The 26,125-nt window shown below is 39.3% G+C and overlaps 1 protein-coding gene and 1 non-coding gene across 2 annotated transcripts; one reads left to right on the top strand and one right to left on the bottom strand.

The window, feature by feature from the left end:
• The first annotated feature begins 356 nt into the window (after positions 1-356).
• Positions 357-2,834, top strand: LOC122091588 (transmembrane 9 superfamily member 4-like). The gene has a single exon (XM_042661599.1). It carries the CDS (start codon positions 357-359, stop codon positions 2,832-2,834), a length of 2,478 nt encoding a protein of 825 aa, XP_042517533.1.
• A 7,821-nt stretch (positions 2,835-10,655) lies between these two features.
• On the bottom strand, positions 10,656-10,762 carry LOC122092576. The gene has a single exon (XR_006144229.1). It is a non-coding gene; the product is annotated as a small nucleolar RNA R71 (small nucleolar RNA).
• Positions 10,763-26,125: the final 15,363 nt, after the last annotated feature.

Here is a 26,125-nt window from a genome sequence, read left to right as displayed (position 1 = left end):
AGTCGATGGCAGCGCGTGGCAAACGTCTGGATTCCCTTGAAGTAACCATGTCAGCAACCATGTCCAACCAGCAGCGGTCCCTTTCAGAGCTCATTCCTCGCCTCACGGCCATGGATGGCTGGTTGGAGCAAGCCCTGGGGTTAACGGTACCTCAACCTGATCAGCGCCCAAGCAACTTCAATACATAGTCACCGCCTCTACCCATTCCGGCCAACCCCATCCAGATCCGCACCATGCCGCTTGATTTTCCCCGTTTTAATGGTACAGATCCGATCGGATGGATCTTCAAGGCCGAACACTTCTTCGATTACCATGGTGCCGCCGACGATCAACGCCTTCTGATTTCTTCTCTCCATATGGATGGCCCTGCCCTCTGGTGGTTTCAAGGGGCGCTTCGTGTCACTCAATTCACTACCTGGCCGGATTTCACTCAAGGTTTGGAGAGTCGCTTTGGGATTTCCAAGTTCAAGGATCCTCAGGACACTCTTCCCAAACCCACACAGTCGGCCTTACTCGCAGACCAACAATCTCGAATTGAAGCTTCAAAAAACTTGTCTCCACCAATTTTAAGTAGTCATTTCATTTCTAGACCTCGATCCGACATCCTTAGTGAGGTATTGGCTCTCCAATCAAGTTCTATGTCTCAAGCAGTTGGTCTCGTCCATCACCAGGAAGAGAAATTCCTTGAGGTCAGTCCCCCTGCACTCCGAACTGGCATACCCACCGTACCTCAAGCACCATTTCTCCTTTCACTAGCACTTCCACCATCCACAGACACCCAATCTTATCCTCGGATCCCGAAATCCCTCGAAGTCGGTCGCCCTGTGCTCCAAACCAGCATACACACCATACCTCGACCACCACTTCCCCCTTTTAATTCATGGATCACGATCCAATATCCGACTTCAATAGAGATGCATCCCTATCGAGAGAAAGGCCTATGCTACAATGATGTTGAAAAATTCGCCGCTGGCCACAAATGTAAGCCTCGCCAACTATTTTTGCTTGTATACGAGGATGATGCCCTAACTACAAATTTGTTGGGTGAAGACTCCTCCCCTGGCCACAGATGTAAATCTCGCCAGCTATTTTTGCTTCTGTATGAGGGTGATTCCCCAACTACGGATCTATGGGGTGAAGATTCATCAACATATGCCGAACCTTTCATTTCGGTCAACTTGATTTTGTATCATGCCATGTCTGGCCACTCTTCCCCTTCGACCTTGTGGTTGTCACAGACTATCGTTGGAAATCCGATGCAAGTTCAGATCAATGGTGGCAGCGTCGACTTTGTCCAAGGCCGGGCCGCCCAATGCCTTGGTCTTGTTATTGAACCCGCTCCCAATATCAACGTTTTGGTTGGCAATAGTGATTGCAACAGCAAAGGGATTGAGAGAAACCTCCCAGAAATTTTAAGAAATGATCTTCAAGTGCCTTGTCAAAGAAGGGATGTAAGCCAGCCAACAACTCATGAAAATTGTTTTTGTGTTGGATTCAAGGGATCCTATGTTGGGAGAAAAGCTGAGAAATATTTTATCAATAATCACTCAGGCTTCAGAGTCATGTATCACAAGAACCTTGAGACTGCTTCTGCTTGCATGGTTGGCTTTGAGGTTGCTCCAATCAGCATCACTCATTTGGTAAGAGACACCAAAAATATAATTAAAGGTAAGAAGATGGTATTTACACGTGATGTTTCTTTCAAGCTTAGTGAATTCAAGTGGGCAACTCATTGGGACACCTATCTCCTTATGAATGATGATCAAATCGATTGGTTCTCCATTATCAATTTTCTGATGATTTTCCTGTTCTTTTATGATATAAGAACTCTTTGTAGAGATATCGCCAACTATAATCAGTCCGAGACCAAGGATGAAGCCCAAGAGGAAACGGCAGGGTGGGAGCTTGTCCATGGAAATGTTTTCAGGCCCCCTGTCAATTTTGGTTTACTTTGTTTCTATGTTGGAACATGGGTCCAGATTTTTGGAATGACACTTGTTCCAATAAGTTTTGCATTACTGGGTTTCCTATCACCTTTAAACCGAAGGCGGCTTAAGACTACCATGGTTCTCTTGTGGGTTTTTATGGGTTTAAGTGCAGGTTATTCAGCTCATTGGTACAAGATGTTCAAGGGAGGAAAATGGAAGAGAAATACTTTGAAAGCTACATTCATTTTTCATGGTATACTCTTTGCAATCTTGTTTGCGTTGAATGCACTCATATGGGGAGAGCAGTTTTTTGGTGCGTTGCCCTTTGGTACCATGTTTGCTCTTGCATTCTTATGGTTGGGTATATCAGTACCATTGGTTTTTGTGGGTAACTATTTGGGTTTCAAAAGCCCAGCTATTAAGGACCCAACGGAGATAAATAAGATCCCAATAGAGATAACAAAGAAGGCCTGGTACATGAAACCAGCCTTTTCTATTCTTATTGGAGGCATACTTCCCTTTGGAGCTGTGTTTGTTGAACTCTGTTTCATCTTGACATCAATATGGTTGAACCAGTTCTACTACATCTTCAGTCCCTTGCAAGCCTCAGACAATGTGGGCAAGGTCGCGTGTAAACTAGACTTATCGGCCATGGCAAAAAGTTGCCTCAAGCAACGGGATTGCGAGGTAAGACATGTTCTAGTCCACTGGGGTGGTTTACCTTGGAAGAGGCTTAATGGGAAGACATTACGTTCTTCATCGTCGCCCCACTCGAACCTTGAGGACAAGGTTCTTTTGGAAGAAGATGGCAATGTTACGACTCAGCATGACATGGAGCAGTTGATGAGTAACACTTTTGCCACGACAGCACCCCACTTGGCAAGGAGAAACATGCAAACCTCATAAAGAGCATCTTAGGGAATATTCCATTTTTCTGTTGAAGGGTAGACCATTGTTAGGATATTATATATACAGTAAGACATATGATGTAAAGGGGTAATGAATATACAAAAATCCTTTCTCTCTTCTCTGTTCTTCTAGGAGGTAGCTACCCTCGAAGTAGCTTGTGATCCGTCATCCCGCCGTTCACGGAGACGATCGTATCAAGGAACTTCCCTAAGATCACACCAAAAGTATATTTCGCAGGGTTTAGATTCATTTCATACCTCCATAGGACGGTGAATGGTTCCTCCAAATCTGCAATATGGTCCTCTACTAAGAGGCTCTTTATGAGCATGTCATCCACATATACTTCTATATTGTGGCCCATTTGCTCTTTTAAGATTTTGTTGACCAGTCATTGGTATGTTGCTCCAGTGTTCTCCAATCTGAACAGCGTAACTTCAAAACATTAGGTTCCCCTGTGAGTAATAAAGGTGGTCTTCCTAGGGGTGTCAATCCTGGACCCGAACCATTATGGTTGACCGAAATTACTCGAAAAAACCCAAATCAAGCCGAACCGAACCCCTAATGGATTGGTTTTGGATCAAGGGACCTCCTAATTATCGATTTCGGTTTGGATTGGGCTAGCCCAATGGGCACCCAATAAGACCGACCGATTGACTAATAATTAAAACCCTATTTTTATAAGGGGGTTTAATTGGTCAATAGTTTGTTTATTGTTACATCGTTGTCAAAAATTCCTGCGGCTAGAAGCCTCGAACTTTAAAATTGAATAAACCTCTTCTCTTTTGATTTCCACTCACAGATTCACACGGTGACCGAGTGCCGCAACGTGGTAAGATTTTATCTTCTTCTGTCCTTTAAACTTGTGTTTTTTCTTATGTTTTTAACCAAAATAATGAAATGTTATCTCTTATTTCCTGTATGGAGAAAGTAGAAACATGGCTGTTGTCAAATCTATTAGTCACTTTTTTTTTTTTTAATAAAATCTACCCACCCCACTCCCCACTGTCTCACTAGTCACTACTTAACAAATCAGCAAAACCACTTTTAATAACATTATTACCTTGGGCTTTTTCTTTTCTTTGGAAGTATATGCATAAAAAAATGTGGACTATACCAAAATTCTGGTTGGACATCAGTATTTGATGGGATTTAATTATTATGAGGTTCAATAAGACACTAGTCTTTTTTGAAGGGATTCTACGTATAACAGATTAATGGTGTCTCATAACTATATTGAGTTGGTGTTGGTTTTCAATTGCACATTTTATGTCAGTCTAACGCTTTTTGGTACTAAGTAGGTCTATGGTACTGGATCAATTTTGTGAAGGGAATATGATTTGATTTATGCTCTTTCCATGATTTCTCTTGTTTCTGGATAGTTTTGTATTTTTTGAATCTAATATATAAGAGTGCAGGAATGTTCAGATTCATGGAAGGAAAGAAAAAATATTTGGGTAACCCTTTGTTTATTGGGAAGTCAAAGAAAAGCACCCTTGACCCATTAGTTGGTAACTGATAAGATTGAAAAAGAAAATTTAGTTCGAAGGTAATACACCAGTACTTTGGTCTATGAACCTATTACCGAGCAACACTTCAAAACCGAGCACACTATGTGCCGAGCAAAAGGGCCTCGCAACTGGGAGCCAACCAAGAACCTGAAAGCCAGGACCACAATCATCCTGCACAGGCCGACCAGATCAGAGCCAAACACGTTATAGCCATGCACCGACCTCCAAATCAATTTTCAGCTAAGTAGGCTACTTACAACCGACCAGCAAGCCCCACCGATCAACCCTCCGAACATCGAACACTTGGGCTCGATGCCGCACAGCCTTCCCTTTTGGATGTCTCCACAATTGTCGTCATATCACAAATAAACTTCCCCATTTTTCCTAATTATTAGAATTTCTGACGCACTCACTTGATCACTTCTCTCCTTTGATGAGTTGGGCTTACAGCTTTGCAGGAAAAAAAAAAAAAAAGAAGAAGAAGAGGAGATAACAAGAGGGTCCCTCCACAACCAACTCTCCATATCGAGCATGGATACCCAGTCGTTGATGTCCAAGCTGACCAATGCTCCAAAGACGAACAAACTCACCATGACTGACTAGGACTTCACAAGCCAAGCCAAGCCAAGTTCGGTTCACAGATGATGTTCTCTTTGAAGCCACTATAGCTGAGCTCAACAGTGCAAGTGCAAACTGTGACCAAATAGAGATAACTTGCAACCAAGCAACCGACCATACTACAGGTCCTACCTTACCAATGGCAGGTAGGAATGACTTCCTTCTCATAGTCGGTAGCATGCCACCAATCAAGCACACTTCGAAGCCGAGCACACCACAGCAACCAGGCTGGCTACTCTACCACTACTCGACACACTATGCAACCTGAACACGAGCTTGGCCAACAACTTTGCAAACCGACTAATGCGTAACAATCGACCAGCCCATCTCCAGCGAAAAAGGATCACCACCGAGCATCTCTACGTGTACCTTTCACGTCCAAGGTGTGTGCAATCGAACACCGAACAGTTGGGCTCGTATAGCCGGGCAATACTTCTCCACGTCCGAGCTCTATACAAACAAATCGTTGCATCAGGTTTTGGTAATGAGTAGGTCCAAACTCATCATTTCATCCCCGTAGCCCTCAACTCATATGGTCGTGCCTATACAGGGAAGACTCTTCTCTTGTTCCATTTTCCTTGGATGCTTGAAATTATGTTTTGGAATAGCCTGTGCTAGATTTATCCATACCAGTAACTGATTAAAATATTAGGATTTTGTTATAATTGGAATGCCTACTTTTAAAAATAAGATGAACCGCCAATGTTTGATTATCAAAATTTACCTACCACGTGGAATGAATTTCTTCTCAGGTTGCACAGAGTGTTCGTCGACTTACTATACAGCTCACGGACTTCGGAAAAAAAAAACTCGATTATCTTGGCATGAAGTCTTCTATTTGGTCTTCATTTATAAGGAAAGAAGCCGACCCAAAGTGGTTGGTAAAAGAATATCTCATCCATGAGGAAAGGCCGAGCCGACTCGACACCTCAAGCCCTTAGGCATTAAGGCACACAGGTCCAAGCCCCGGCTCAGCACCTTAAGACCTTAGGCATTAAGACACACAAGTCCAAGCTCCGGCTCGGCACCTCAAGCCAGAGCCCAAGCTCGGCACTGCAAGCCTGAGCCCTGACTCGACAACTCAAGACCTTACACACTAAGGTAAGCAAGCCCGAGCCCCGGCTCGGCACCTCAAGCCCGAGCCCTGGCTCAGCACCTCAAGACCTTAGGCACTAAGGCACAAAAGCACAAGCCCAAGCTCGATACAGCAAGCTCGAGCCCCAGCTCCGCACCTTAAACCCAAGCCCCGACTTGGCACCCAAGCCTAAGCTCTGGCTCAGTACCTCAGGACTTTTATGCACTAAGGCAAGTGAGCCCGAGCTTTAACTCAGGACCTTAAGACTTTACGCACTAACGCACGTGAGCCGGAGCCTTAACTCGACACCTCAAGGCTTTATGTACCAAGGCATGCAAGTCTAAACCTCGAATCGACACCTCAAAATCAAGCCTCAGCTCAAACAAAGACCTTACGTTCTAAAGTAGGAAAGACCGAGCCAATGAGTCTTGGTGGTTGGCACTCAAAAACCCAACTTTGAAAAGTCGGTACAGAAAGACAACGATAAAAAATCAAAAGTAAATAAAGATGGCTTCACTACTGAAGATCCATAACCTGATCCAAGCACATAATCCTTGCTTACTAAACTCCTATAGGTCAACCTATGGACCTCAACCTGAAGGAGTGGGGGGCTTATGATGAGGGTAAAAATGTCACTCCCTTGGCTCATCCTTAGCCGACCTGACCCCTTAGCTCATCCTTGATCGAGCCTACCCCATTGGCTCATCCTTAGCCAAGTCGACCCCTTGGCTCATCCTTAGTGTCGAGTTGACCCCTTTGGTCATCCTTGGCCGAGTTGACCCCTTGGCTCATCCTTGGCCGAGTCGACCCCTTTGCCCATCCTTGGCTGACCCGACCCTTTGGATCGCCTCCTTAAGGAGTCTAATCCGATCCCAGCGATTGTGGGGGTTAATCTCGAGGATCACTCATTACCAACTCAGCAAATCTTATTGCTAGGAGATATCCTAACAAATAAGGTAATAGTTACCTAGTGGGTATCTTCCAAGAGTTATTCTAATAAGAGTGAACTACTTGCCAAAATAGGACTCTCCCCAACCGCCTCTCTACATTTACTGCCTATAAATATCAAGGAACGCCCCTAAAAAAGGAGATGGATAATTTTTATAACAAACTCTCTTGAGTAACTGTTGTGGAAGAAATCTGACTTAGGCATCAGCGGGTCCCCAGTCGGGTCAGCCCAACTCTCTTTTGTCTGCTCTTTTATGCAGGTCTAGCGTGGAGTACCAAGTCTTGCAAGGAAGATCACCTGGTCAATTTTTATCACATCACTAAGTATTCCGAATATTACACCAATATCCTATTATCAACAATTTACTCTAATTTAAAACTTAAATCTTCACAATTCTAAACATCATGTTTTAACTTTCATATGCTTTCTTCACATACTTAGACATATATTAATTGATCATCTAATCTAGATCTCAATGGCCCATAATGTTTCCTCACATTCTTACCTTATAAATTAATTTTATTCTCCTTAAATCACCCATACAACTTGATCTCAGGTCTACTCACTTGGATTTGTTATCATTCTCATTGTTCCACATTTCATATTGGCCTTGGCCTTCCGATCCTAGCAATGTCGGATTTATTGGGTGGCACAACATTTTAGGTATCAACTTCCCGATAACATTCTCACTTCTTTATAAGGAGAACATTCTTACTACTTCATCTGCCTTTTTGATACTTACAGCCGAGGTTGCCATTGGATACCACTCCTGATTATAGTAATTACAGATGAACTCATCTTGCTTGCACATTTTCATGACTCAAGGACAGTCAGTGAAGAAAAAGGGTCGTGTCTATAATCATTATATGATATTATTTATGCAGTGTCAATCAGAATTAGTACGTCTTGATACTGACACCGCTCTATCCTTATTTCTAAAATTTTACACACATAGTGTAGCTTTCATGTTTAGGTCATTGCAAAGTCTAGGTATGTTTCGCAACCCTTGCCTAACATCTTCTTCATCTAAGGTTCCAACATCACCACCCTCTTTACCTTCTTCACCTTACTTTCTTCGGTAGTAAGTCTGCACATCGCATACAAGCTCTGTAGGTGGGTAGCCACTCTATATCCAACATAACCATCGAGCTCCTTCATATCTAGCTTGCTCAATTGAGTTATCAAATCTCGTCCAAGTATGTGGATGGAACATAGAACTCATATCTCCCATAGAAAGATACCAACTATCAACTTGTGTACCAAACTCTTTAGCTTTTATGCATCTTGGAAGGTATCAGGTTCCTGATGAGCACAATAATGTGTAAAATCTTAGGGATATAAGTGTATATTTTGCCTCACTTTGGATAGTACTACTTTTATTTTTCTTGTTTTTTTTAGTTTCCAAGTCTACAAGAGAAAGTGCTTAAAGTGAATCAAGAATCAGTCCAAAGGTGGGCCACACTCATTGGTATCACATCCTCTCTCCTACAAAATCCTGAAGATTATTTTCTCTCCTTGCCACCTCATAAGATCCTGAAGATGCTATGCAGAGATTCCTTTCTGATTTAATCAAGCTTGCAAGATATTGGTGAATATTGTAAAGAAATAATAGAATTTGTTAATTTTGAAAATAGATTCTCTCTTTCCTCACACAATATCTCAGAGAATGAGGATTTTTACCAAGATTTAATTTTATTTTATTTTCTTTCTTTTCTTAAAGAAGACTTGTCGAAGGAAGGAGGCAAGAGAAAAACCCTATAAAAGCTCCTTCCTCCCCCCTCCTATTTTATGATTCCGCTTAGTTTATTCTCTAGTTTATGCTTAGTTTTCTTTTCTCTCTCCCTCTCTCACTCTTTAGTTTTAGTTCTTCTCTATTTTTGTTTTAATCACTTTTGTAATAGTTTTTTTTTTTGTCAATTAATGCAATCACTCTTTTATTCTTATTCAGCTTTTTATGTTTATGATTTATGCAATTGAGTTGTAATTTTTAAAGTTATAGTTCTAGGCTTAGATCTAGGTGACAAGATCACAAGCCGTGGAGCATCTTTTTTTTCAAGTTCAGTTTTTTTTGTTTCAAGATTTGTTTTCTCTAGTACTAAAAATTTCAGATTTGGTTTATTCCAGATCTGGTTTTTAGTACTGGTAGTATCTCAAATCACCCAAGCTTTCAAGTTCAAGGGTTGAAGTTCAAGTAAGTAGGCTCCTTCAATAGTCTTCTCTCCCCCCTCTCATTCCCTCTTCTGACTACCCTTTCTTTCTTAATTTAAGATTTTAATTTCAGTCGTTACATTATTGCTATCCCTTTCCCCCAAGGTTCATGGCTAGTGTATGTGTTGGCTTTGCCCCTCTTAGCCATAGAACCATCAATTTATTGCTTTTATTTAATTGTCTCCCTTTTCCTAAAGCCAAGTATAGTAACCCTTGTAAGAGTGACTCTCTGGTCAAGTAGGGAAGCTCATATTATGATGCATCCCTCGGGCTAAGTAGAGAAACCTACTTGTGAGTCTCTCTCTAGCTTTCTCCCCTTTCTTTTACTTTATTTTTATTTCAGCATTTTTTTCCTTTATTTTTTTTTAATTGTGTGGGTTGTTTATTTTCAGTTATTTATTTATTTAATTTTAATTACGTGGCTTGCGTCTTTAAATTCTTAGATGACGAATGGTTAGGACGTTATTTTAGATACATATGTTTAGGACGGTAGTTAGAATTAGATAACAACCATTAATAGGTTCACTTTCGCATTATTAAAAGAAAAAAAAAATAAAGTGGCTGCTCTCCCTGTGTTCGACCCGTAGCTACACTGATCCGTACGCTTGCGGTTACATTTTAAATCTCAAACAAGTTTTTGGCACCGTTGCCGGGGAGACAGTTCCATGTTATTTTTCACTTTCTTTTGGTAAATCGGAGTGCTTTGTTTGCTTTGTTTTATATTTTTTATTTTTTTTATTGAATTCTTGAGAAGAACAACTTGCAATAATAGTTGTATCAGTGGAGGTCGCCATGCCTCACAGTATGATAAAGACAGGTTTCGCCCTGTAGCAGTACCTCAGGAATTGACCTGAGCAACCCCGAATCCCTGCCGGTAAGCTCCCAAAAAGCAAAAAAAAAAAAGAAAAAAAAAAAGTTTTGCTATCCATTCTTTTGTGCTTGTCTTACTCTAGTTGTGGGTAGTTTTCTGTTGCATGAGTGTTAGGTGGGTACGTAATACTAAGAATCGGTTAGAAAGAAGAGATCCAACAAGTAGTGACCCTATACGTTTGCTCTCTTTAAAACCCTTCAATATGGGAGATCAACAGCAAAACCCTTCACCTAAATCTCTGAAAGATAGGTTCTACCCTTCTAGAACAGCCCAACCTTCCTGCATAGTTCTACCACAAGCCCAGGGCAATAATTTTGAAGTCAAATCTCAATACATCACTATGTTTCCCCACTTCCATGGGTTGACCTCTGAGGATGCATACCTATTTCTAAGATAATTTGAAGAGGTATGTGTTCTAATTAAGATCCAACGGCTTTTTGATGATGCTGTTAAGCTTAGGTTTATCACTTTTACATTGAAAGACCAAGCTAAGAAGTGGTTGTATGGGTTATCCATAAATTCCATAACCTCATGGGAATAGTTCACAGTTGTCTTCTTTAAGAAGTTTTTCCCAACTCACAAGACCAATAAGCTTAGAAGTGATATCCTTCAGTTTAGGCAAAAGTCTAGTGAGTCATTTTCCAAACTTATGGAGAGATTCAAGGATCTTCTCCAAGAATGCCCTAACCATGGCCTAGAATTATGGCATTTATGTTAAATAATTTATAAGGGTATTGATTACCCAAATAAACAAATGATAGAGTCTATGTGCCCTGAGGGATTCACATCCTTTACAGATGAAGGAAAGGCATGGGAATTCTTACTTGACTTAGCTGACAAAACCCGTGAGTGGGAATCAACCCAAGAGAGTGAAAGAACCATAGGAGGAAAAGGATATTTTGTGGATGGGATAGTAGCCAAGGAAGCCCATTTGGATAGCCTAATCAAGAGAATTGAGGCTATTGTTCCTAGAGAGCCATCATCAGTCAATTTGGTTAAGATTTGTGCTTGGTGCCAGTCCCCTGGACATCTCCTAGAAGAATGCCCCAACACCTCTGGGGGCACTTCTAATGATAGTGTTAATGCCTTATACCAGAATAATCCATATAGTAATACCTACAATCCAGGATGGAGAAATCACCCAAATTTCTCTTGGAATCAGGGCAACCAAGCAGGGCCTTCCAATTTCCATAATCAAGGTCAACTTGGACTCCAAAGGCCTCCCTTTGCACAACAATCTTTTTCTCAAAATACTTTTCCTAGGTCAAATGTAGGACCTCAGGCTAGTTTTCCTAGGACCCCTCTCCTATCATCTTATCAGCAACCCCCTGGGTTTACCAACACTGGAGAGGCAAGTAGAATAAGTGACTTGAAAAAAAATATGGCCCTCCTCAAGACAAGTCATCAAAATCTTACGAGAGAACTCACTCAAGTTGTCTTAATTATGCGTGAGAGAGAGAAAGGAACTTTACCCAGTCAACCAGAGCCTAACCCTAGGCATCATCAGCCTGTTAGTTCACAAACATCAACTAATGCACCACTGAATATAGTACAAGGTCAGACCCAACAAGGGCCCTCTAACCAATATAATGTTGTTTATGCCCTTAGGAGTGGTAGAGAGTACCAACAGAGTGTTCCTAAATCTTCCTCATCTATTACTCATGTTAACTTTCCTTCAGTTGAGGATACAAGTGTGCCTCTTGTTTGAGGTTCGTCTGATGAACCTAAAGATTTTTCTGAAACTAAAGATGATTTGGTTGAGGAAACCAAAAATGATTCTTCTGAACATGGGCAAATCCCTAACAGTCCTTATGTTCATCCTGTCCCATTTCCTAATCGCTTGGTAAACAAAAGGAAGACTGCTTCCATGAACAAAAGTTTAGAAGTCTTCAAAAAGGTAAAAGTGAACATCCCCCTTTTGGATGCCATATCCCAGATCTCTGCCTATGCAAAGGTACTAAAAGATTTGTGTACTCACAAACATATCACTAGTGTGCCCAAAAAGGCGTTCTTGGTAGGTAACATTAGTTCCATAATTACTCAGCCTATAGCAGCCAAGTATAAGGATCCAGGGAGCCCTACCATATCTTGTGTCATAGACAACACCTACATTTAGCATGCCTTACTTGACCTTGGTGCAAGTGTGACTCTTTTACCTTCCCATGTGTATAAGCAACTTGGATTGGGAGAATTGAAAGCCACTGGAACTACTCTTCAGTTAAGATAGGTATGTTAAAATTCCTAAAGGGATGGTTGAGGATGTCTTACTAAAGGTGGGGGAATTTATTTTCCCTGTTGATTTCATTGTGTTAGATACCAAGCCCTTCTCAACCAAGGATGAGATCCCAATAATTCTATGAAGACCATTCTTGGCTACCAGTAATGCATTAATCAACTGCCAGAATGGTTTCCTAAGATTATCTTTTGGTAACCAAACTGTTGAGTTTAACATGTTTAGGATAGGCAAGCAACCACATATGGAAGAAGAGATTAATATGATTGAGGATTTTCTGGATTTTTCTGATGATTTAATTACCAACTTTGATATTAATTTTGATTCAAAATTTCAAGAGTGTATGGATGAGTTGGATGATGATAGTGAAAATTTCTTTTCTGAAGTCTTGAGTCTTCACACACCTGTGGAGCCCTTAGGACCCCTTTCCAATTCCATTCCCAAAGCTTCCATAGTTGAGCCCCCTAAGCTAGATCTTAAGGAATTACCATCTAATTTGAGGTATGCTTTCCTAGGGCCTGACCAGACTCTTCCTATAATAATTTCTTTAAATTTGACTTCTAGCCAGGAAGAGGAGTTACTTAAAGTGTTAAAAGATAATAAGGAAGCCCTAGGTTGGACCATGGCTGATATCAAGGGTCTAAGCCCTTCTATTGTGCAACATCATATACATCTTATGGAGGATTCCAAACCATCCACGGAACCCCAAAGAAGAGCTAACCCAGTGATGATGGAAGCTATTAAGAAAGAGATCCTAAAGTGCGTGGATCATGGAATAATTTATCCTATTTCTGACAGCCAATGGGTAAGCCCAGTTCACGTAGTGCCTAAGAAGTCTGGTGTGACTGTAGTTCCCAATGCCAATAATGAACTAATTCCAACCCGTGTCCAATCTGGGTGGAGAGTGTGCATAGACTACAGAAAACTTAATGTGGCAACCTGGAAGGACCATTTTCCATTGTCATTCATTGACCAGATGTTAGAGAGGTTAGCTGGACATGAATACTATTGTTTTCTTGATGGATATTTCGGCTATAACCAGATCCCAATTGCTTTAGAGGACCAACATAAGACCACTTTTATATGCCCATATGGAACATTTGCTTACAGGTGTATGCCTTTTGGGCTTTGTAATGCCCCTGCTACATTCTAACGATGCATGATGAGCATATTTTTTGACATGGTCGAAAAATTCTTAGAAGTATTTATGGATGACTTTTCAATTCATAGGAATTCCTATTCTAAATGTCTTCATCATCTTTCTCTAGTTTTGAAAAGGTGCATATCTAAGAATTTGATTTTGAATTGGGAGAAATGCCATTTCATGGTTAAATCTGGTATTGTTTTAGGCCATGTAATATCCAATGAGGGAATTAAGGTAGATAGAGCCAAAGTAGATTTAATTGATAATTTTCCAGCTCCTCAATCTGTTAAGGATGTCCGATCTTTTCTAGGGCATGCGGGCTTCTACAGAAGGTTTATTAAGAACTTTAGTCAGTTAGCCCGACCTCTCACTTCATTACTTGCCAAAGATCAAACTTTTAAGTTTTCTAAAGAGTGCCTAGATTCCTTCAAACAACTTAAGAAAGAGTTGACCAATGCACCCATTGTTCAACCACCTGTTTGGACTGAACCTTTTGAACTGATGTGTGATGCTTCGGATTTTGCCATAGGAGCGATTTTGGGTCAAAGGATTAATAAGTTGCCCATTATCATTTGTTATACTAGTAGGACCTTAAATGATGCACAACTCAATTATAAAACCACTGAAAACGAGTTTTTAACGGTTGTGTTTGCATTAGAAAAGTTTCGGTCTTATTTAGTTGGTTCACATGTGGTGGTGTATACTGATCATTCTGCCCTCAGATACTTAGTTCAGAAGAAGGATGCCAAAGCCCGTCTCATTAGGTGGGTTTTACTTTTGTAAGAGTTTGATTTAGAAATTAGGGATAAAAAAGGAGTTGAAAACCTAGTTGCAGACCATTTATTCTGGCTTCCCAATTCCTTGACTGTCGATTCTCCAGTCAATGAGAACTTTCTAGATGAACAGTTATTTATAGTGTCCAATGAACCATGGTTTGCTGACATTGTCAACTTCTTAGTTTCAGGTGTGACTCCGGATCATTGGCCCACCCAAGATAAGTATAGATTTCATTCCCAAGTTAAGCACTTTTTCTGGGATGATCCTTATTTGTTTAAGATATGTTCGGATCAGATTATCCGACGATGTGTTCCTGATCATGAGCAACATTTTATTATCTCTTTTTGTTATGATCATGCATGTGGTGGACACTTTGGACCTAAGAAAACTATTGCAAAGGTTCTCCAATGCGGATTCTATTGGCCCACTCTTTTTAGAGATACTTTTGATTTTTGCAACGCTTATCCTGCTTGCCAGTCTTTTGGCCGTATCAATAAGAGGAGCATGATACTCCTCAACCCTATTTTGGTAGTTGAGATTTTTGATGTATGGGGCATCGATTTTATGGGACCATTCCCTAATTCCTTTGGGAATTTGTACATACTTTTGGCTATTGATTATGTTTCTAAATGGATAGAGGTCATACCTTGTGAATCTAATGACCACAAAGTGATGGTCCAGTTTCTCAAAGAGAACATTTTTTTCCGCTTTGGTGCACCACGTGCAATAATTAGTGATAGGGGTACTCATTTTTGTAATCGGCCTTTTGAGGCCCTAATGAAAAAGTATGGGATCACCCATAAGTTATCTACCCCTTATCACCCCCAAACTAGTGGCCAAGTGGAGGTGTCTAATAGGCAGATCAAACAAATCTTGGAGAAAACTGTTAATCCCAACCGTAAGGATTGGTCCCTTAGGCTCATTGATGCCTTGTGGGCCCATCGGACTGCATTCAAGACCGACCTTGGTCAATCTCCCTACCGTTTAGTGTATGGGAAAGCTTGTCACTTACCAGTTGAGTTGGAGCATAAGGCCTTTTGGGCCATCAAGAAGCTCAACTTTGATTTGTCTGATGCGGGAATTCATCGTAGGCTCCAACTATCTGAGTTGGAGGAACTTAGGAATGAAGCCTATGAAAGGTCTAGGATTTACAAGGAAAAGACCAAAGCTTTCTATGATAAACACATTCTGCATAAATCTTTTGCAATTGGTGATAAGGTCTTATTGTACAACTCTCGATTGCATCTTTTTCCTGGTAAGCTTAGATCCCGATGGGATGGCCCATTTATTGTCCATAATATATATCCCCATGAGGCTGTGGAGATTTTGAATCCAGGAACAGGGGTAATTTCGAAGGTTAATAGTCAGCATTTGAAGCCATTCCTCGAGTTTCCTAATACTGGTAGTGAAGAGGTCATGGATCTCCATGAACCTCTTTACACTGATGACTAACTTTTAATCAGGTATGACCCCCTTGCATTGTCTTTGTTTTTAATTCTTTCCATGCATTGAGGACATTGCATGACTTAAATGTGGGGAAGGGAAACCAGTTTCTGCTTTTTTCACTTTATTTTATTTCTTTTTCTTTTTGTTTTTTTTGAGCTTGCTAAAGGATGAAGTCCTACTTTGGCTTTTGGCTAATGATCATACCATTCGGTTGCTTGATGTATGAAAATAAAAGTTTTGACTAAGGTACCCATTTTGAACGTATAAAACCCTGTTGAGAAGAAAGAAACAAGTATGTGTCTTGAGATGGGACTTTCTTTTGAAAAATAAGAGACCCCTGTTTTATGGTGATGGACCATATGTAAGTTTGTGGGTTCCTTGTACTTTTGATTTGGAGTTGAGACCTTCTTTTTAATTTGGCATGGGTTGACAAATGCACAATTTTAAATGAAATGTGAAATGTGGTATAAAGAAGAATAAAAGTTGATTCCCTTGGAACTAGACAGGGCATTGCGCCTCAGGAAGCGTGGTGTCTTGATCGAAATTCCTTGGGAGGAAACTTCTGAAGGAACTCTAGCATCACTGTCTTTGTGGGCATATGCAAAAAGCGAAGCTACATAGTAACTTGGGTGTCTGGTGTTTGCTCCACCATGTCATTCAGGCCAAAAGTAGTGGAGTAGAATAGAGTTTAAGCGAAAAAAAAAAAAGAGAAAAAAATGTGCAAATGTCATTAATGCTTAGTAATATGTTTTGGTCAAAAACACTCCAACGCCTTAGTCATTGGTTCCCTATTTCTTCACAAGTGGTTTTGCCTTAAGATAAGGATGTTTTGGAAGAGACGAGGTGAGTTCCAAATTAAGAAATATGCTAGTGCCTGGAATTGATAAAGGGTAATAAAAGTTCAAGTGTGGGGGTCCCTTGTAAGAGAAATTATCTTTGCTTCGGATCGGTATGAGCCTTACCTTTAGCCAAGGTTGGGATTTGTTTATTCTGAATTTTGGGTGTATATTCACTGCAAACACCCACGAGACACAACTCGTCCACTAGGGGTGACCTAGGGGTTTAAAGGCTTGTTGCACGTGCTAAATGCAACCGTGATTCCTACGAAAGTGAGTTAGGATTTTTCTTTCATTTCTTTATTTATTTGTCTTACTCGAGGACGAGCAAAAGTTAAGTATGGGGGAATTTGATGAGCACAATAATGTGTGAAATCTTAGGGATATAAGTGTACATTTCGCCCCACTTTGGATAGTACTACTTTTATTTTTCTTGTTTTTTTTTTAGTTTCCAAGTCTACAAGAGAAAGTGCTTAAAGTGAATCAAGAACCAGTCCAAAGGTGGGACCCACTCATTAGTACCACATCCTCTCTCCTGCAAAATCCTGAAGATTATTCTGTCTCCTTACCACCTCACAAGATCTTGAAGATGCTATGCAGAGATTCCTTTCTGATTTAATCAAGATTGCAAGATATTGGTTAATATTGCAAGGAATGAATAGAATTTGTTAATTTTGGAAACAGATTCTCTCTTTCTTCACACAATATCTCAGAGAATGAGGATTTTTACCAAGATTTTATTTTATTTTATTTTCTTTCATTTCTTAAAGAAGACTTGTAGAAGGAAGGAGGCAAGACAAAAGCCCTATAAAAGCCCATTTCTCCCCCCTCCTAATTATTATTCCCCTTAGTTTATTTTCTAGTTTATGCTTAGTTCTCTTCTCTCTCTCCCTCTTACTCTCTTTAGTTTTAGTTCTTCTTTATTTTTGCTTTAATCACTTTTGTAATAGTTTTTTATATCAATTAATGCAAGCACTCTTTTATTCTTATTCAGCCTTTTATGTTTATGATTTATGCAATTGAGTTGTAATTTTTAAAGTTATAGTTCTAGGCTTAGATCTAGGTGACAAGATCACAAGCCGTGGAGCATCTTTTTTTTCAAGTTCAGTTTTTTTTGTTTCAAGATTTGTTTTCTCTAGTACTAAAAATTTTAGATTTGGTTTATTCCAGATCTGGTTTTTAGTACTGGTAGTATCTCAAATCACCCAAGCTTTCAAGTTCAACGGTTGAAGTTCAAGTAAGTAGGCTCCTTCAATAGTCTTCTCTCCCCCCTCTCATTCCCTCTTCTGACTACCCTTTCTTTCTTAATTTAAGATTTTAATTTCAGTCATTACATTATTGTTATCCCTTTCCCCCAAGGTTCATGGCTAGTGTATGTGTTGGCTTTGCCCCTCTTAGCCATAGAACCATCAATTTATTGCTTTTATTTTAATTGTCTCCCTTTTCCTAAAGCCAAGTATAGTAACCCTTGTACGAGTGACTCTCTGGTCAAGTAGGGAAGCTCATATTATGATGCATCCCTTGGGCTAAGTAGAGAAACCTACTTGTGAGTCTCTCTCTAGCTTTCTCCTCTTTCTTTTACTTTATTTTTATTTCAGCATTTTTTTCCTTTATTTTTTTTAATTGCGTGGGTTGTTTATTTTCACTTATTTATTTATTTAATTTTAATTGCGTGGCTTGCATCTTTAAATTCTTAGCTGACAAATGGTTAGGACGTTATTTTAGATACATATGTTTAAGACGGTAGTTAGAATTAGATCACAACCATTAATAGGTTCACTTTCGCATTATTAAAAGAAAAAAAAAATAAAGTGGCTGCTCTCTCTGAGTTCGACCCGTAGCTACACTGATCCGTACACTTGCGGTTACATTTAAAATCTCAAACAGTTCCCAATATTGCACATGAGATTATTAAATAAATAAGATATGCCAGGTATGAAAATGCATATAAGAATTTCATCAATGTCAACAGTGTACCTGTGACTACCTCTGATGTAGCCTTGGCCTCTTCCGCTGTCATTTGCGAATGCCCCTTCTTGCATTCTAATACCTTGTTGCATTAGAACCAGTTGACTAACTGTTGGTGTTGAGGGTTCTACATATGAGTTTGTCAATTTCCTCTATGGACGCAATCTACCTGTATGCCCAAATTGATTACATATAAAACACTGCTTCGTTTATAGACATGATCTAGCCTCATGTCCAAGTTGTTTACATGCAAAGAACCACTTCTTCTCTGGACCCACTTACTGAGGTACTGGTACTGCTGGCCTAGGCTATTATCCAACTTCTGATATACTAATTTGTGGTGCACATGGAGTAGTGTAGGGTACTTCAACTGCTCTAGTGAAACCTCTACCACTAAATGGTGTGTCTGCTCTCCTTCCTGCCTAAGCATGATAATTATCTCTCTATTTCTCTTCTATAGATTTGACCATTTGAACCACTTATGTTATGTCTGAAGGTAGTGTGCATAATGCTCCAATGCTTGCCCTCAAACCCTTCTCAAATGTTTTTTTCCTTGGCTCTATTAGTCTTTATGTGATCTGGTACAAAATAATACAAAGCCTCAAACTGTTGTTGATACTCAAGAACAGATTTTGGCCCTTGTGTCAAAGCCATAAATTCTGCCTCCTTCCTTTCTCTGACACTTTCAGGGAAATAATTCTTATAGAAGGTCTCCACAAATTGATCCCAAGTAGGGTTGGGATGAGTAGCCAACAATATAGGCCTTGTGGCCTTCCACCAAACATAGCATGTGTTTCACCCTACAGTTGATAGCTGGCACATAAAATCTTTTGTTTATCTATGCACTCCAACACTATAAAAGCCTTCTCAACATCCTCTATCCATTTAGTTTGTGCCAATGGGTCTTAGGTTACTCCACTAAAATAAGGGGGTTGGTACTTCTGAAATATCTCTATTAACTTGGAGTTATCTACCCACACTGTGTAGACGCCCAATTTTATCACGCTCCCACAGCTATGATGACTCACGGATCGTGGGTGCAGCCCCTCGCTTCCAATCAATAGAGATGACAACTGACTGAGGTAGTCCAGTCCCAAAACACTCCCTTTACATCTAGAAACCTTAAAAACCTTAGAAACCCTATAAACCCAAAAATTGAAGAAAAGAGGGGTCCAATGATGACATCACATATACGAAGCAATCCGGTCCAAAGTAGCTATACGAATGGATAGTGCTCAGAATCACAATTCCAATAATATATGGTATGACAAAATTGGGCCATCGGATTTCCCGTTAGCACTCCCAGAAGATAGAACCCACCCACACCTTCAGATCGGGATCCATCCTCGCGACCCCATCAACCTCCCCGCATCCCCGCCAAATGTCACACCCTACCTTCAATAGGCCAAGGCATGCAGCATTGGACACCTCACACTATCCAGTTAGCATGTTTCCCCAGGATCTAGACTAGGGCAGATCATAACACCACAATTATGAAATTACCGAGAGGGGGTGAATATGTTATACTAGTGAAAATTAAAATCTTTTGGAATAAATCGATTCTCCAAGAGTGATTATGAATTAAAAATGCAGAATAAAATTACCACAATCACACTACACCAAGATTTATAGTGGTTCGACTCAACTTGAGTCTAGTCCACTCCCTACAAGATCCTCTTGTAAGGTATTCCACTAGTTCTCCCTTTCAGTATAGTAGGTAGGGAAGAAAACCTTTTACACAATCTCTTTTACAGGTAGAGAGACACCTTTACAATCTTATTAGGACAAGAGAATCCTACACTAGCCTAAGTACAGTCTAGATAAGTGTAAAAGAGAAAATAAAGTGGAATAGAGTTTTTTGAGTTACCTCGTGCAAGGCATGCAATGAATATGAAATGAAATATAATAAATTGCACCTTTTAGTAGTCTCCCTTTGGGTATTGAATGGTGATGGAAACTTCCACACAATCTTAAGTTCTTGAAAAGTGTGTTTGACTTCAATAGTTGAACGCAATATTATAAAAGTTGTTTCTCACTAAATAGCACTTTGATTATGATTTCTAATGCTCACTTAATTAATAAAGTCTTTAGTGGGGTATTTATATGGGAGAAGATTGGGCTTAATTTGGGTAACAAAATCTCCAAATTTGGAAGGAGTATAAACTTAAATAGGCAGAAAATGCCTCATCCGGTAGTTATCGGTTGGATCCGGTAAGTACTGGATCATGTTACCATTTCCCAAATCTAGCCATTGGAGTTTAAAAATATATCCATTAGGTTTAGAATATAGCCATTGGGGTGTTCAGAAGGCATCGGGTAGTTACCGGTTCAATCTGGTAACTACCGGATGGCGTTTGTTGGCCATCTCTGAGATGTACTTTACATTCGGAACCAATCTGGCTAACTAGAAGAACTTTTAAAATAATCCGATAGCTACTGGTTCCTCTAGTGGCAGGTCTAACAAGTTTTTATTTTATAGAGCCAATCTGGTAGGTACCAGTTCAATCCGATAAGTACCGGATGTCCTCTGTTTTGTGTTTTTGGCTGTTTAACAGTTACGTACATGAGACCAGTCACTTGGGTTGCATCTAAGGTCTTTCTAATGCATACATGCATGAGTGTGGTGCGTGTTTGGGTGTGCTATTACAACCTAATCTAGAGATCTTCAAGAAGGTCTTCGAGTCTTCAAACACTTGTTCATATTCATGTCTTCTTGACTTCTTCTTGCACCTCTATATGGAGTTTTATTGAACTTCTAAGTTCTTCTTCAGCTTCATACTCTTTAGCTTGAGGTTAAGCAAATCTTGTATCTTGATCCTTCACATCACACTTGGTATAAAACCATTAGATCACACAATTGTTTGTTATCATCAAAACCAATATGGAGAGTAGTATTCCCAACAATGTCCCCCCTTTTGGTGATGACAAACAAGTGGATTAAAGAAATACGAGAAACATAGTAAAATAATAATTTTGAAAATTTCTCCCCTTTTATTATGGAATCATGTTTTCTTTAATCAAAGATTCCTCTCCCCCTTTTGTCAACAACAAAAATGGGTAGAAATCACAACAAGATGGGAATTAAAAAATATTCACAAAATAATACGTTTATCTCCCCCTAAGCATGTGCATGGAATATTAAAGTAAGCATGAGAGACAAGAAAGTACAAAGCCATGAATTAAAAATTATATATTCATTTCTTCAAGCATTAAAAACACTAACACAGATCACATGACATAGTTCATACAGTGCCATACTTAGGGCACTTTTAAAAACACATGATCACATATCCATAAAGCAAGGTTCCATCACAAAATAAATCCTATAAAGGCTACTACTGAGTTGTAGCTACTACTCACATTCTTTGATAGCATTGAGAAGCTCTTGAGCCTTCTCATCGATATGGTTCTTGATGCGAGTTTCCAGAGCCTGCATCTTCTCATCTAGCATCTCTTTAGTCACAAGTTGCTTGGAGGAGCTGCCTTCACCTTCCTCAGCCAAATGAGGATTCTTGATGTCCATGTGGTGAATTGATGTGATGTCCATTTCAGGTCCATTCTTCTTCGTAAGTTCCCCAATGGTTTCGACACTGAAATGGGAAAAAAATTGTCCCAAGATTCTTCCATAAGGAAGGTGGCTGATGTAATTCTTGTTTCCAGCAAACACCATGTGCCGAATAATGAGATAGGGAAGGTTGATCCTGAAGCTGTCACACACACAGTAGGTGATGTAGGCCTGGAAGGGGCTGAGTTCATCCCTGTGTCCGCTTTTGGGAAGAATGTTGTAGGACACAATATGGGAGATGATCCTTGCGAAGTCGGTAAGATCGTTCCCTTTAGTGGTTGGAATTCCTACAAAGTTCTTCATGATTTTCCCCATAGACTAGGGCTTGATCCATAAACTCTTTGGGGTCTTTCTTTGTGACCAGGTATTTGAGGTGACTAGTGGCTTCTACACCAAGAATGGCTCCCAACTCAACAATCCCAAACTCAATGGGAACCCCTTCGCCAGACTTCTGATGTGAATGTTCTCTTCATATCCTTCTACCATGAGATTGCAATAGAAAAGTTGAACAAGTCTAGGGTAGTAGTTAAAACCACATTGGAGGATATTAGTTTACCCTAGCACTTCAAAATGTTCTTCCAAGCCAAAGGAGATCAGCGAATAGGTGTTAATATCCTTACCTTGTTCCATGTCTCTGCTCTCAAACATATCCCAACATTCAAACGCTTCCTCAAAGGTGAAGTCCTCTCATGTTGGTGCTGCTTGCTTGAATCTCTTGGAGACACTTGCCTTCTTAGATGCCATGAGAATCAACAGAGAAGAAGAGAAGTAGAGGAATGGAAGAAGAGAGTTTTTGGAGGATGAAGGGTTTGGAAACAAGGATTTGGGGTTTACCTGTTTCATAGGCGGCAGAGAGGGTAGGGAGTGAAATGGTTTTGAAAACCTTTTAAAAAGGGTTCAAAAAAACCTTATTCGAGCTCTCTATTTGGGCAAACCCGAGCAAAATCGGTAATTACCAGTTGTATTTGGTAATTACCGGATGTCACAAAAATAATGAATTTTGAGGATATTTTCATGAATTTTCTATTTTCCCTATGAATGGGAGGGTTTTAAGTGAGAGAAACATTCTAGTATCATCCGAAAGGGTTGCAGATGCAATTACCGGTTGTATCTGGTAATTACCAGATGTCACAAAAACAATGAATTTTGAGGATATTTTCATGAATTTTCTATTTTCCCTATGAATGGGAGGCTTTTAAGTGAGAGAAACATTCTAGTATCATCCGAATGGGTTGCATACGCCCAGTTCCTTCCGTAAAGTACAAAACATGTCTTCTCTAAGAGGTTTTGTAAAAATGTCAGCCAATTGCCTTTCTGTTTCTATGTATTCCATGTGTTTGGCCCTTGAGTGTAAGATGGGGTTCTTACTCAAGTTTATGGCACTTGTGTTGTCACACATAATTGGGCATGTATCAAACTTAACTCCTAAGTCTTGGAGAGTTTTCTTCATCCAAAGAATTTGAGCATAGCATCTACCAGCTGCAACGTACTTGGCTTCAGTGGTGGAAAGGACAACAGAATTTTGTTTCTTGTTGAACCAAGAAACAAGACAGGAACCAAGAAAGTGATAAGTACCACTGGTACTTTTTATGTCAATATGGCAACCTCCAAAGTCAACATCTGAGAAGCTAACAAGGTCAAATGGTTGGTTTTTAGGATACCATAATCCTACATCAGATGTTCCTTTCAAGTATTTGAAAATCCTTTTAACAGCTGTGAGGTGTGATTTCTTAGGATTGGCTTGAAATCGAGCACATGTACATACGTTGTACATGATGTCTGGTCTACTAGCTGTTAGATATAGAAGGCTTTCGATCATGCCTCTATATCTAGTACCATCCTCTGAAATGCCATCTTCATCCTTGGTGAGTTTCAAGGATGAGCTCATCGGAGTATCTAAAGATCTGAAGTTTTTTACTGTTAATGTCAAATTTCTTTAGGAGCTCCGTAGTGTATTTCCTTTGGTTTATATACCATTTTTAGCTTGTATGATCTAAAGTCCAAGGAAGAAATTTAATTCTCCCATCATACTCATCTCAAATTAATTACTCATTGCTTTACTAAAGTTTGTGCACAAGTTTTCATTTGTAGCACCAAATATAATATCATCAACATATATTTGAACAATGAAAATGTCATTTTTCTTGTATTTCACAAAGAGTGTAGTATCTATCTTCCCCTTGAGATGCCACAATCGATTAAGAAGGTGCTCAATCTAACATACCAAGCTTTAGGAGCTTGTTTGAGACCATAGAGGGCTTTCTCAAGTTTGAAAACATGGGTTGGAAATTTTGGATTTTCAAAACCAGGGAGTTGAGCAACATATACTTCTTCTTGAATATAGCCATTCAAGAAGGCACTCTTTACATCCATTTGATATAACTTAAAGTTCTTATGGCATGCAAAGGCTAGTAGCATTCTTATGGATTCTAATCGTGCCACAGATGCATAAGTTTCATCATAATCTATGCCTTCCAGTTGATTATATTCTTTTGCTACTAATTTGGCATTGTTCCTTACAATGTTTCCATCTTCATCCAATTTGTTTCGAAAGACCCACTTGGCACCAATAATGGTCTAGTGGTCAGGTATTAGGACAAGTTTCCAAACCTCATTTCTTTCAAATTGGTGAAGCTCTTCTTGCATGGAAATAATCCAATTTCTATCATTTAAGGCTTCTTTATTCTTAGGTTTAATCTTTGAGATAAATGTAGTGTGGTTGCATATCTCAAGAGATTTAGATCTGGTTTGAATTCCTTCATTCAGATCACCTATTATGTTCTCTAAGGGATGATTCCTATGGGGAATCATTTCCTTAGGAAGATCTTCTACTTTCTCATCAGCCTTTTCTTTATCTTAAGATTTTTCAAGAGAAATGCCATGAACTTTATTCTTTATATCATCAATAGCAACATCATCATCATCAACTAATGATTTATATAGGTATTTGGGTAAAGATTCATCAAATCTTACATTCATGGATTCTTCAACCATTAATGATCTTGTATTAAAGACCCTATATGCCCTACTATTGAGGGAATTCCCTAAGAATATTCCTTCATCAGATTTGACAACAAACTTTCCATGGTGATCTTTAGTGTTTAGGATGAAACACTTATAACCAAACACCCTAAAGTAATCTACCTTAGGTAGTTTATCAAAGTATAGCTCATAAGGAGTTTTGGAGAGTATTGGTCTAAGAATAACTCCATTGAGTACATAACAAGCTGTATTTACAGCTTCACCCAAAAGTATTTAGGCAAGGAATACTCATTGAGCATTATCCTAGCCATTTTCTATATTGATCTATTCTTCCTTTCAACAACCCCATTAGATTGAGGTGTCCTGGGAGCGGAGAAGTTATGGTCAATGCCATACTTGTTGCAATATAAATCAAATTAATTTTTATTGTCAAACTCTCCTCCATGATCACTCCTTATGGAAGTTACTGTATAGCCTTTCTGATTTTGTAATCTTTTACACAAGGTTACAAACTCATCAAAAGCATCATTTTTATTTCTAATAAAAATAGTCTAAGTAAATCTAGAGAAGTCATCCATAATAACAAAAGTATAAGATTTACCATTCAAGCTAGATACATTAATAGGACCAAATAAGTCTAAGAGCAACAGTTCCAAAGGTCTAGATGAGGAAACAATATTTTTCGACTTATATGATACCTTTGTTTCTTTTTCCTTTTGACAAGCATCACAAAATTCACCTTTAGCATATTTGATCTTGGGAAGATACCTAATAAGTTCCTTTGATGTGTTTGGATTAGCTTGACATTTACATGACCAAGCCTTCTATGCCAACGTGATGATTCACTATAGTTAGAAACCAAACAAGCATTAAAGGGGCTTGTTTCTTCTAGCATGTAAATATATATATATATATATATATAATTTTTCCTAGTTCCCTTTAAGATCAAATCATTATTTGTATCCTTGATATAACAATGTGATATATCAAATTCTAGTTTGTAACCTATTCCACATAATTGATTAACACTAAGCAGGTTATAATTCAGATTTTTTACATAATACAGATTTGAGATAGAAATACCTCCTATCTTTATCTTCCAATTCTA

This window comes from Macadamia integrifolia, chromosome 10 (assembly GCF_013358625.1).
Source record: "Macadamia integrifolia cultivar HAES 741 chromosome 10, SCU_Mint_v3, whole genome shotgun sequence".
NCBI classification, from domain to species: domain Eukaryota; kingdom Viridiplantae; phylum Streptophyta; class Magnoliopsida; order Proteales; family Proteaceae; genus Macadamia; species Macadamia integrifolia.
The sequence above is the reverse complement of the archived record's forward strand: the minus strand, read 5'-3'. Positions and strand labels throughout refer to the sequence as shown.

Excerpts from the sequence above, each read along its gene's own strand:
- LOC122091588 (XM_042661599.1), top strand. The coding sequence starts at position 357 with ATGGATGGCCCTGCCCTCTGGTGGTTTCAAGGGGCGCTTCGTGTCACT.